Source organism: Eubalaena glacialis, chromosome 16 (assembly GCF_028564815.1).
Source record: "Eubalaena glacialis isolate mEubGla1 chromosome 16, mEubGla1.1.hap2.+ XY, whole genome shotgun sequence".
Lineage (NCBI taxonomy): Eukaryota > Metazoa > Chordata > Mammalia > Artiodactyla > Balaenidae > Eubalaena > Eubalaena glacialis.
In genome coordinates this window covers 78,574,595-78,587,525 of record NC_083731.1, presented here as the reverse complement: position 1 = coordinate 78,587,525, position 12,931 = coordinate 78,574,595, and the positions used below count along the sequence as shown (strand labels likewise).

The 12,931-nt window shown below is 43.0% G+C and overlaps 1 protein-coding gene across 5 annotated transcripts in view; it reads right to left on the bottom strand.

Moving 5' to 3' along the window:
- The window catches only part of DCLK1 (doublecortin like kinase 1), a 335,395-nt gene that overhangs the window by 72,730 nt on the left and 249,734 nt on the right, over positions 1-12,931 (bottom strand). For 4 of the 5 annotated variants that reach the window (XM_061171238.1, XM_061171239.1, XM_061171240.1 and 1 more), the window contains exon 6: positions 4,789-4,883. In XM_061171238.1, coding sequence (XP_061027221.1) covers positions 4,789-4,883 — 95 coding nt within the window. Of the gene's footprint in view, positions 1-78; positions 864-4,788; positions 4,884-12,931 lie in introns of those variants that run through there. The other variant, XM_061171241.1, reaches the window with a different exon arrangement.

Genomic DNA, 12,931 nt, shown 5'->3' with positions numbered 1-12,931 from the left:
TGAAAAACTATATATATGGTTGTAGGGAGGAATTATATAATTTATAGCAATGCCATTGAACAAATTCTTCATGTTTAAGCTATACTTATGCTGTTTTCAATGAAAGGTAAGTTTAAAGAGTAAAATTTACTTTTTACAACAAAAATAAGGAAAGTTCCTATGCTTAACAACAGAGTCTTCATGAGATATGTCTTTGACATGGGTGTTTTTCCTCACCTATACTAACCCACAAAATAACAAGTAGCTCTGAATACTGTCTAGGAAGAAGAAGAATCCTACTTGAATATTTTGATTATTTTGCAGTAAAAGTCCTTTAAAATAAGCAGTGTAAAGTTTAAGAAGAATATAACTTTAAGAAAAAATGTCTGCTAGTGGCATTTTAATCTGCTTAGCCAGAAAATCTGTACAGAATTGTACAGAAAATTTGTATCTGCATGTTTACTTATGATGAAAATGAAAACCCCATCTACAGAAATTATGACTGTCTTGCTACACCATTAGCATGTTCTGAAACTAAGATCGGGTCCATAAATGAAATTCATGTAGAGCCAGGCCTGGCATAAAAACCTCACCAACTGAGCCAGTCTGTGTTCAAGCTCCCTCAGTCAAATCAACGTAGGAGATATAAAAAAAAATCTCTTTCAAGGATTAATATAAAACGCCTGGAGATTTCCTTTTATATGATTTAGGCTTCATAATTTCAAGGTATGCAAAACTCTTTTGTGTATTTTGCTGTTAGACTTTTGCTTAGGAAACGTGAAACCTTCACCCAACCACAAACCATATACACTGCTCCATTGTCTCTTTTACACTGAGTCTCCTACTGAATCCAAATCATCCGAAGAGAGGGGGCGATACAGGTCCTGTAAGATGAAGGGCAGTATAGATTTGTTTACTTGGCTTTCTTAGGTGCCCTGTGGCTCTCTTAGGAGTGGAACAACACTGAATGGGCATCCTTGGTTTCTGATGTCATTGAACCCTTTAGAGTCGTCAAATTTGGATAAGAGGAAAGATCATGAAACCATCTAAATAGATGAAAAGGGTGCTTATTCTGCCTTATTGGCTTGATCTGCTCATGAGCTTTTGCCTTCCTTTGTGTCCCGTTCTATAGCCCCTGAGATCTGTCAACACCAACTCTGCTACTATGTATCTAGGCAATTCTTCCTTGAACGTTTCCTTCCCATTCTGGGTAGAAGAGGAACGTGCTTACCTCAGGCAATAATTTATTAGGAGCTCCAGCTGGCATTCAGCAAATTCTGGTCCCAGAGTAGCAACTCAAGGGTTGCATTTGCACCGCGCATACACCCAATAAACATTGCCTTTTCAAAATGGTATGTTTGGAAGACAGAAAGAATGCGAACTTGACCTCCCTGCTCCCTTCCCAATGTTCTTCCTGGTTCCCCAACCGCTCACCCATCACCTTCCCTCTTCTTCCCTCCACCCTTTTCTGCTATGAGATCCCTCTGTTGGTCACCAGGCAACCAGCTCAGATCTGCAGAGAGTGTCTAGAATCCTGGCTTCTTTTCTATTTCGAACCACCCACTCTTCACATCATCTGACTGATCAGATAATCTACAAAAGTCAGCCATGTGGGAGTATCATGGGGAGCTTCATTCCACCTACACAATACAACACTTTTCTTCCTGATGTATTAAGAAATGGGACCCCAGAAAGTTCATGGATGGAAAAGATCCTCCCGGATCTGCATCTGTGACCAAACGCTTCTAGACAGCAATTTAAATAACAGTGTTTTGGGAAAATAGGACGGTTGCTTGGTACACTTGCCGTCAGCGCTTTCAAGAAGAAAAATATCTGGCATGCAGACTCCTATTGTATAGCACTATTCTAAAATACCAAAAGAGGTAACAAAAATATAATATTAAGGGAAGGAAAAAAGCTGATTAAACCATCATAATTAACATAAATAAAAATATAGATTTTCTTGTTTGTGAAGAAGCGGTCAAATGTCTCAATATTCCTTAAAAAAAAAAAAAAAGCAGCTTATATTCCTGTGTTTCAAAATGAGGTAGGAAGTGTGAGTGTGTGTTGCAGGGAGAGACAGCCCACTCATTTTCCTGGCAATGTTGCTAGGCAACACAGAAAGAAAAAGAGAAGTAGCTACTGTTTTCCAATTTGCAATAAAAAGAGTTAATTTATTCTTTGAAGTGTCTTCTTTTAGCACTTGCCATCTTTCACTTATTTCAGTATTTCCTGCATAGGAGTATAGCCATTTGAGAAGAATATTAACCAAATTTGAAACAGGATCAGTTTTTAGGGATATTCTAGGCTCATTTTAACTGGGAGGGATTATTTGATGCAGTTGCCTCCACACCAAGATGAAAGCTCCTCTCACTAAAGCAGCTGGGAATGTTTCTACTCATTGACATGGTACATGGATGGAGGATGTTCATTTACGGCCTCAATTCAAAAGCCTGGAAACTGAACCATCTCTAAACTCTCTGGTGCTCTGCTCACAACATGTGCTTAATAAATGTTTTCAGATGATGATAAACCTTTTGTCTCCTTAAAACAAACGAGATTGTTTTTCCCTGTCAAGTACGGAGCTTGCACTGGTAGTTTAAATGACAAAATGAAGAATCTACAAGAGAGCCATCCCTTATAATCATTTCCCAAGCGCTGGCAGTGTTAATTGCATAAGCCATTGGCCACACAGCTGCTAGGAGCTGGATGGAAATTTTCTGCCTCAGTTGGACAAACTCATAGTGAAGTAGGGAATACAGAGGGCAGAAGAAGCAAATTCTAGCCTCATTCTGCCAACAAAGGGACAGTTGAGCCAAGCACTTTACATCCCCAAGATGGAAGTCTCCACCATAAGCCAGGAGGAGGGAAGCTCAGATCTGTAGCAGGGAGTCTCACTCATTCTCATCTAATCTCAACAACGAAGCATGAGCTAAATCCTGAATCTAATTTAATTAGCCCAAAGGATGAAGAGGGATTTCTATGCCAGGTGTAGTCTCCAAAGTATACACCTCAAAAGAGAGACTATTCTATGCAAGAGGGCCCTATCTGTCTTATTTCTTTTTTTTTCTTTTTTTTTTAAAGTCTTTATTGAATTTGTTACAATATTGCCTCTTTTATGATTCGGTTTTTTGGCCACACAGCATGTGGGACCTTACTTCCCCAACCAGGGATCTCGAACCCGTACCCCCTGCATTGGAAAGCAAAGTCTTAACCACTGGACCACCAGGGAAGTCCCCAATCTGTCCTATTTCTAATGGCTGCCTCTACAGATGGGGGCCTCACTGGGTAACATTGATAAGAAAAGCATCACTCAGTCCACTAGCCCTTCCTCCACTCGACCACAGACATTGAGGAGATTAAATGAACTTGGCCCATTCTTCTGGTAGTTCACTAATGATTCCTGTGCTTTAAAATGCCAGATTAGACTGTGGCCACGAAGAAACCATAGTGAAAACACTCAGCTGGAACTGGAGTCGCATTATTGGGTTTTCTATCTGGAAAGAGCCTTTTATTTTGTTTTGTTTTGACTGAAGCCGGGAGAGGATAACAGACTTATCAAAGATAACACAGCCCTTTAGTGGAGGAGCCGGTGCCCAGCTCCAGGCCTCATCCAATAATCAGAACCAGCTGGACCTGATGCCAGGCGGTTCAGTGGAGCAGGGCAGTGCGACCTGCTACACGGCGGGCCAGCCTCCAAAGGGGACTGGGGGCTGACTCATTCACCCCCCCCCCTTAGAGGGTGTGTGGACACAACCTCGGCAGGAGGCTTGCAAAGAGGAGCTTCCCTCTTGGAGGCGGTTTAAATGTATGGAACATAAAAGTCTCATTTTAAAGCACATAGTACAAGAAACGAAATTCATGAATCCAATCTTTGAGTTCAAAAGCTGCCAAAGAGCCCTAGCTTCTTAAAATGTTCAGGGAGGGAGCAGCATCCTGAAACCTCCTAGAGCACACCTCCCTCCGCACCTTGCCTGTGAAATCAGGACAATGAAAGGCCTCCTGTTGCCTCCACTGTACCAGGCCCCTCCTCCCCGTCCCACTCCTTTGATTCTTGCCTTGGTCTTACTGGAAAAGACAAACCGCAGAGGTTGTGAGGGGTTCCGAACAGTAGTCCTTCCATCCTGAAAGAAAAGCTAATCCCACCCGCTTCCTCAGCATAGAGAAACGAACACTGTTTCCGGTAACTTTTTTGACTTTGGTCTCCAAGCTCAATCAACTTCTCCATTATTACACAAGAAGCTCAAAGATAAATGCAGGTCATGATGAAAGAGGAGGTGCTCGGTGTGGGTTTCATTCACAAAAAACACAGGTCACATGTAACCATCCCTGCAGCACAAACCCTCAGGGGCTCTGGACCACCATCCTTTGCCCTAAAGCAACTCCCACCAGGGCCCGCCCCACCTCCAATCCAGGCACTTTTCCTTTTCCTTCTTAAGGAAGGCTGGTGACCAGTGATGATGTCTCTAATGAAACTCATTTCAGCTAAGGAAGCTTACAATCCAGTGCCATTAACGTCTTTGTGCGCTCGAGACAAAAAGAGTGAGGTATTTCAAAGTGAAGCAGCAACTGTCTATTCTTCCTGGAATTAAGATCAGGACAAGTTTACAGGGAAATTTAAAGCCCCGAGTCCTAGCTAAGAGAAACCACAGCCATAATAAGTGACCCAAGGTCGGTCACCTCCTGCCCTCGCCTGGTTCTTCCTTAGAGACAAGCAGCGCTATCATGAGAGGGCTATTTGCTGGCACCTGTGCCATCTGCACCGAGACATGGACAGGTCTTAAACAAGGAGCTTGCTCATTTCCTTACCCTCTGCTTCCGCAGGCTTCCAGGGCTGGTGGGTGATGGGCTTGGAGACTTGCCCGAGCGCGGAGTAGAGAGCTGACTACCAGGGGTTCCATTAACTAGAAGCACAGAGAGAAAAAGTGGCTTATTAGAGCATTCTCACGACAAATCATCTTCTCAGAGCAACAAACAATTAAAGAGGGACATTTGCGAAAATTCCAGATACCTTTTTATCTATAGTCCTGAAAAATAGCTTCTGGGAGAAACCTTCTTCAGAAATTCACTGCTTTTGTTAAGCCGGTGTTGAATATAGCAGCAGGTTACATTAAAAAGAATAATAATGTACTCTGCACAACTTTCCTGATGAATTTATGAATGATGCTCTTAACCGTGCCCACGGAGATTTTAGGCATGCGGTTCTGAGACATTTTCAATGGACTGCATGCTTCCTTCTTTAGTTTAGCTTCCCAGTACAACCCAGTGAGAGTAAATATTAGCACAGCTCACAAGTGATAGTCCCAGTGACTTGTGAAAACAGATCACTGTCTTTTTAGAGTTAAGAACTCACTTCTAGAAGTTCCCACATCCACTTGCGCCCTGTACATCCCCCAGCCTAACTCAGAAGGACCTGCCTCCAGCAAGACAAAGTAACTGGCACAGACACTCAGGAACTCCTCACCGTTAGTCTGGACTGCTGTCGAAAATAAAAGCTGCTTTTTAATAGGTTTACATCACGAGAATCAACCTGACTCTCAAGACTTTTAAACATTATCCCTAAAAGGAATCAAAGCCACAGAACTCACGCAAGCCATTCTTTTCTCTGAGTAACAGCACCTCTAAGAACTGATAAAACACTTAAAGACATGACTCTGTAAAGAGGTATCAGATCGCCAGTATTTTGCCTGTAAAAATGTCAACATTTTTATATGTTTTACATTCACAGCCAACGAAGTAGGATTAGCAATGAGACACAAATGTCCTCCAGGGCGCAAAATAAACATCTTTCCATGAGGGAGAGGGATCATGCATTTAACTTACCTTCTATGAGTTCTAACATGGACACAGTCTCAGTGCCTAACCTGACAAGAGCAAGAGGCGAAATCCCTTCTTAGCACTAAGCCCAGCACCGCAGAGGAGGAGGGAAGCGGCTGGATTAGTTAACGATGGCTAAGGCTGCTCCCAGAGCAGGCTGAATGAGATGCAGGATTCCTCAGCAGATGCCTTTTCTGCGTAAGGCTGACGTCTTCCCAGCAGCAGTGGGAGGTGCGGGTTCTGTCTTAGGCTACATCAAAGGTGTCAATTCAGCCTCATGCCAACGCGGAACCACTGCAGCCCCCATCCTACCCCTAACTCCCGGAAGCCGAGTCCTTTCAGGGCTTCACACTGAATCATTAACGAAGTGCCTCTGGGGGCAACAAACCCAGTGACTAATCTAAAAAATCAAAATGACAAGAACTCTTCTAAAGCCTGGAGACTACCAGGTAACAGGGGTAATAAGTCGACCCTCACAAAATTCAGTGGTGAGGTACATGTTCGGTGATTTTTCACACACAGTGTTTGCACCAAACCTTAGGGGCCATGGAACTGGGAAGCTCCTTGTTTTCTCATCTTCTCCAAAGACCTTTACCAAATGTCACAGAACTCATGCTGCACTAATTTGTGTGTTGCCTTTGAAATGTATTTGGTGACTCCATCTAAAACACACACACCCTTATTTTTTTTTTTTGGGGGGGGGGGCACATTGAAGTAGGAAGCACTGAGAATGCTTTAATTTGCTTGCATTCTGTGGTCCTGTCTTTGTTGAATGAGCCTGATGCCTGGGCCTCCTGGCACTGCACTGCCCCGCCAGTGCCTCTAATAGGAGGGCTCTGAAACAGGCAAGGACTAAAGAACTGTGGGCAGAGGCAGAATCCACAGCTAATAAGGCATGGGATCCCCTAGGAGTTGACTGGAAAACAGGCTTTGTGAACATGATATTTTCTTTGCCCACTTTCTACATCACTTTACGTCTTCACATCACTCCTACAGGCTACGCAGATTGGGAAAAAATGAGCAAATGGGAAAGCAAACACAGTACTCACAGTTTTACTTTTGGGACTCTAATCTTACCAAGCCAATGGAACATAAAGAAAAAGAGAAAGTACACTCCCAGGAGAACAGCCGTAGCAATACTCAGCTTTAAAAAAAACAAAACAAAGCAACAACAAAAAGCTTGCGTTTACTAAGTATTCATTACGCGTGCATCTCAGTTTACTGAAGACTTATTTTCTATGGACTAGTTAATGCACTTAAACCTTTTATATGGATATACTGGGTTGGCCAAAAAGTTCGTTTGAGTTTTCCATAACATCTTACAGGAGAACACGAATGAACTTTTTGGCCAACCCAATATATACACATATATGCATATATACACACACATACACACACACATATTATCTCATTTAACTCTCAGGATAACTCTGTGAGGCAAGCAGTATTATTTTATAGATGAGGAGACATAAAGATGATAAGCAACTTGACCAGCGAATACAGGGTGGAGGCCGAAATCTCTGCACTCTTTACTACCACTTTCCCTACTGCACCAGCCTTCTAACCTGCAGGGAAATCACACAACTCAACTAGTAATCACAACAGAGTATTCTGAGAGGGGAAGTACTGCATGTTGCTGTTGGAATCCTAACAACCTATGGGGTTAAGACTGGCCTACACCCTACAGAGAGGGTAAGAGGTAGTGAAGCCAGATCCTAAGGATTAGTAGGAGTTTGCCAGGGGAAGGAGAGTAGGGCACAGTGAGGGAAAGTGTTCCAAGGCAAGAGGACCACCTGTTTCATGGCTGGGCACGGAGGAGGGAGCGAATATGGTGCTCTGAAGGGACCTAAACAAGTTAGCATAGCAGCCAAGTGGAGTTGGAGGGAAGGACCTTATGAATGAGGATGGAGGAGGTGGCAGGGGTCACATAACGCAGGGTTTTGAAATTCAAGTTAAGGAGTTTGGGTTTTATCCAAAGCGCAATGAGAAGCCATTGGATGATTTTAAGCTGGAACCCAGGGGATCAGATCTGCATTTTAAAAAGCTCTGAAGAGCTCTTACCCTGTCAAGAATGGTTGAGACGGGAACAATAATGGCAGCAGGGACACCCCTTAGCCGAATGTCCAGGTAGGAGAGACAGGGGCACATTTAAAAGGTCCTGTGGTCAGAGAGATGGTGTGGCTCCATCTAAGGTAGTGCAGTGGAGGTGGAGGGAAATGGAAACATTCCACAGAGATTTAAGAGGCAAAAACTATCAGATGTGGTTAAATTGATTGATTGAAGAGGATTAAGGCTAGAGGTGCATTGTATGTACCTTAAGAAAGAAAGAGAAAGAGACAGAAAGAAAGAAAGAGAGAGAGAAAGAAAGAAAGAGAAAGAGAGAGAGAAAGACAGAGAGAGGGAGGGAGGGAGGGAGAAAACTTGCGTTGTAGGTTGGTGTCATTTTTCCTGTTGGAGATGAGGAAACAGGTTCAGAGAGGTAACTTGCCCAAAGACGAACAGCTCAAAGGCAGCAGAGCTAGAACTGAGTCTCATTCGCATCTTACTCAAAGAACTGCACACTTTTCCTATGAGTGGCCTGTCCTGGCACCTCAGGAAATGTCAAGGACTCTTGCCCCTGTCTGGAGAGCTGAGGATGTGTAGGTTTCTCTCTCACTGGGGCACTCGAACCCACCTCCTTTATTGACAGCCACTAGGCTCACAGCTTCTACTTGTGTTGCCATCTCTCTGGAGAAATGAAGTTCGAGTTCCAAAAAGTCATCTACAATCAAACATTTTTCGAACACGATCCGCTTTTAAGTTGGGAACGACTGCACTCTTAAGGTCAGAGTTCTGTTCAGACTCTTCCTCTTGGCCACCTAAAAAGCATCCTCTTGGCAACTTCTTAAAATGGTTCTTGACCTCCAGAAAACATCACACACCTTATGGTTGGATCACTGCTGGAATAATTAATTTCATTTCATAAGTAAGTTTGACACACATACTGAGTTCAGTTGTGTTTTAATCCTGTAATACCAGAAGTCCCTGAGTGCCAGTAAAAAAGGGCTTTGTCACTTATTTAATAGAACTCATTAAAATTCAACTAACAAACGGTGTTATTTTACAGAGGCCTGTATTAACTAATTCTTTATTTTGAATGGGAAAAATTCAACTTCATATGGTTGTTTTTAAATGGCCAAGCAGGTCTAACAATTAGTTATCTCAATCGAAGTCACTAACATCTGAATTACTAAAGTACTCATCAGATCCACTGCCTTATATCCAGTTCTGGTTTACTTTGCTCAGATCTGTCTGGGCACATTTTAAACCCTGTATCCTTTGCTCTGCTTGTTACCTCCTGAATGAGAAGTGCTAAACTTTAGACTGGCTTATTCTCATATCCCGTGATGATCAATTATATAACCAGCCACCAAAGAGCTGTGGAAGAAATCTGTGGGGCTGACTTCTACCATCTTTAGTCCATGCGCCTCTCAGGGGCACCTAAGCCTATCAGGGACACTATAGCTTGAATCTGTCACAGCACATCACTCCCCATGAAAGATTCGACCTCACCTCATCCTTCATCATTTCAGATGGATGATCCTACTCTACTCATCGGAGCCATGAATTCAGGATTCTGTAATCAACCAGTCAGCACACACAGTGTGAACTTACCATGTGCCTGACTCTGTCTAGTGTTCCCTGTCTCCCGAAACTTACAATTGAATATGAAAGTTACTAAAAAAATTCTGGAATTGGGAAATACTTGGCTTCCTTGTTAGAATTCATTGCTTCTTTTAAATGAGTCTAAGCTCATGTGTATGTTATGTTAGCAAACCCTTTGTGAATTTAAAGGGTTTCTTCCCTTTACAGTTTCGTTGGTAACAGGCTCAGACAGCAAGTGAAAACTAAATGTTTAAATGCCTCAAACTGGTCCCAAAGTCAGAACAATCTCTACGCAAGACTATCTCATTACAAGGTGACTAACCTTTTGGACTTGAAAACCGATCTTGCTGTTTCCCTATCTGCTTTTTGCACTTAAGATGGCTCATTTATTTATGCCACTGCACTTGCAGGCAGGGGAGGAGGGATCGTGTTTGCATGTCTATGGGTCTATGTATCCGTCTGTGTGTTCAGGGGGTGGTGATTCAGGCATGCTGCCCAGGAGATCTGGCTGCTTGCCCTAGACTTTCCCTCTCTCCCTGATCGTGGAGGAGGCTGTAGATACTCTAAAATATGTTTTCCCAGCCCTTGTCCATTGCCTGCCACATTACTGAGAAGAAAACAAAAAAGAAAAAAAGCAGATGGAGTCAACTGAGGCAAAGAGAAAATAGACAAGCGTCTAATGGGTGGGGGAACTCTTGAGAATAAATGCTTTTTTCCTAATTTTATCTTCATAGGTGCTCACCTCATAGGTGAGATGGAGCCCTAATTCTCTCCATTTGTCTGCATTCTCTTAAACTGAGACAATGGGTCCAATTCAAAGGGACTATCTTATCTATTGAGAACAATGGCAAGTGGGGAGGTCAATAGAAAACAGTGGGGATGGAGAAAGGAACATGGCTCTATGAATTAATTATTTAATAAATATTTACAAAAAGGCCCTTGAACCTCAGGAAGTCTAAGCAACTTGAAAAGATCCTATTGTTCCTCAATTCACTCATCTGGTCAACATTTACTTAGTAGTGACCATGAACTTGAAGGCACTGTAGGATGTGTAAAGAACACATGCCCTCAGAAACCTTACGACTTGGGAGGGTAATACAGCATGTCACCTGTAGCCCAGGAGCCAAATCAACTGTCACAGGTCTGGGGAGGTGGGAAAGACCCTCACAGATGTCGGCGGGGCCAACCCGGTTGTGTGCGCTTTTGACCAGAAGTGACAGAGGAAGGCTTCTAGAAAGAGATAGGAATAAAGGTATGAGGTAGAAAAGTCCAAGGAGTATCTGGTGGAAATTTAAGTTGGTTTATAGGCTGGAGCACAAGTCCAGAGAAGACATGGGAGATACAGCTGGAAAGGAAGACTGTGGCCAAATCAAGACAGTTCTTCATCTGAGAATAGAGTTCAGACTTTATTTAGCAGACGGTAAGTAACGGCAACAAGTCTGACATCAGGGCGCAGGGCAGATGTAAGGGGCAGAGAGCAAAGGCAGGGAAGAGGCCAGCTAGCAAGTGGTTTCTGCAGCTGTGAGAAAGCGGAGTCCTAGGACAGCAGAGGAAGAGCCACGAAGACTGGTGACCAACGAAACGTGGAAGAGGAGGGGGAAAAGGAGTCAAAGACGATTTCAGGGTAAAAGGAAAGAGATCTCTAATTCAACAATAAAACAGAATCATCTGGAGTCCTCGGATTTAAAATTATGAAAATGTGTCAGCTGGGATCCCAGAATATGCCGTGGTTATTACGAGAGAATTAGGCACTTAAGGAACCAAGGATCAGGGTGAATGAGGGTCCTGGGACTGATGGGCTCTGGGTACTTTGCCCACACCCTACCAGGTACTGATTGCAGGGCAGCCTCCCCTTGGAGTTTAGCCTGGGAGTCAGCCCCGGGGCAGTCCCATAATGACCCCCTGGGAAAACATGCCCCCTGAAATGGACCTTCCACAGGTCACCAGTGGTGTCCTCGCTGCCAAATTCTATGACCTAGTTCCAGTTCTCATGACCTCCCTTCAGTTTTCATGCTACTTGCCCTCTTAACATTTCTGGCCTCTTCCTCCATCTCAAAACTTTCTGCCCCTTTGACTTCCGTTACTGCATTCTCATTGTCCCCTTGTCTCTGCTGATGTGCTTTTTTTTTTTTTTTTTTTGCAAGACAGACGAATGAGGTTGTTTTTTTTTTACATCTTTATTGGAGTATAATTGCTTTACGATGTTGTCTTATTCTCTGATGCATAACAAAGTAAATCAGCTATATGTATACATATATCCCCGTATCCCCTCTCTCTTGCGTCTCCCTACCTCCCACCCTCTCTATCCCTCCCCTCTAGGTGGTTACAAAGCACCGAGCTGATCTCCCTGTGCTATGCAGCTGCTTCCCACTAGCTATCTATTTTACATTTGGTAGTGTATATATGTCCATGCCACTCTCTCACTTCGTCCCAGCTTACCCTTCCCCTTCCCCCTGTCCTCAAGTACATTCTCTACGTCTGCATCTTTATTCCTGTCCTGCCCCTAGGTTCTTCAGAACCTTTATTTTTATTTTTTAGATTCCATATATATGTGTTAGCATACGGTATTTGTTTTTCTCTTTCTGACTTACTTCACTCTGTGTGACAGACTTGAGGTCCATCCACCTCACTACAAATAACTCAATTTCATTTCTTTTTATGGCTGAGTAATATTCCATTGTATATATGTGCCACATCTTCTTTATCCATTCATCTGTTGATGGACACTTAGGTTGCTTCCATGTCCTGGCTATTGTAAATAGTGCTGCAATGAACACTGGGGTACACGACTCTTTTTGAATTATGGTTTTCTCAGGATATATGCCCAGTAGTGGGATTGCTGGGTCATATGGTACTTCTATTTTTAGTTTTTTAAGGACCCTCCATACTGTTCTCCATAGTGGCTGTATCAATTTACATTCCCACCAACAGTGCAAGAGGGTTCCCTTTTCTCCACACCCTCTCCAGCATTTATTGTTTGTAGATTTTTTGATGATAGCCATTCTGACCCATGTGAGGTGATACCTCATTGTATTTTTGATTTGCATTTCTCTAATGATTAGTGATGTTGAGCATCCTTTCACGTGTTTGTTGGCAATCTGTATATCTTCTTTGGAGAAATGTCTATTTAGGTCTTCTGCCCATTTTTGGATAGGGTTGTTTGTTTTTTTAATATTGAGCTGCCTGAGCTGCTTGTATATTTTGGAGCTTAATCTTAGTTAGTTGCTTCGTTGGCAAATATTTTCTCCCGTTCTGAGACTTGTCTTTTCGTTGTGTTTATAGTTTCCTTTGCTGTGCAAAAGCTTTTAAGTTTCATTAGGTCCCATTTGTTTATTTTTGTTTTTATTTCCATTTCTCTAGGCGGTGGGTCAAAAAGGATCTTGCTGTGATTTATGTCATAGAGTGTTCAGCCTATGTTTTCCTCTAAGAGATTTATAGTGTCTGGCCTTACATTTAGGTCTTTAAGCCACTGTGAGTTTATTTTTGTATA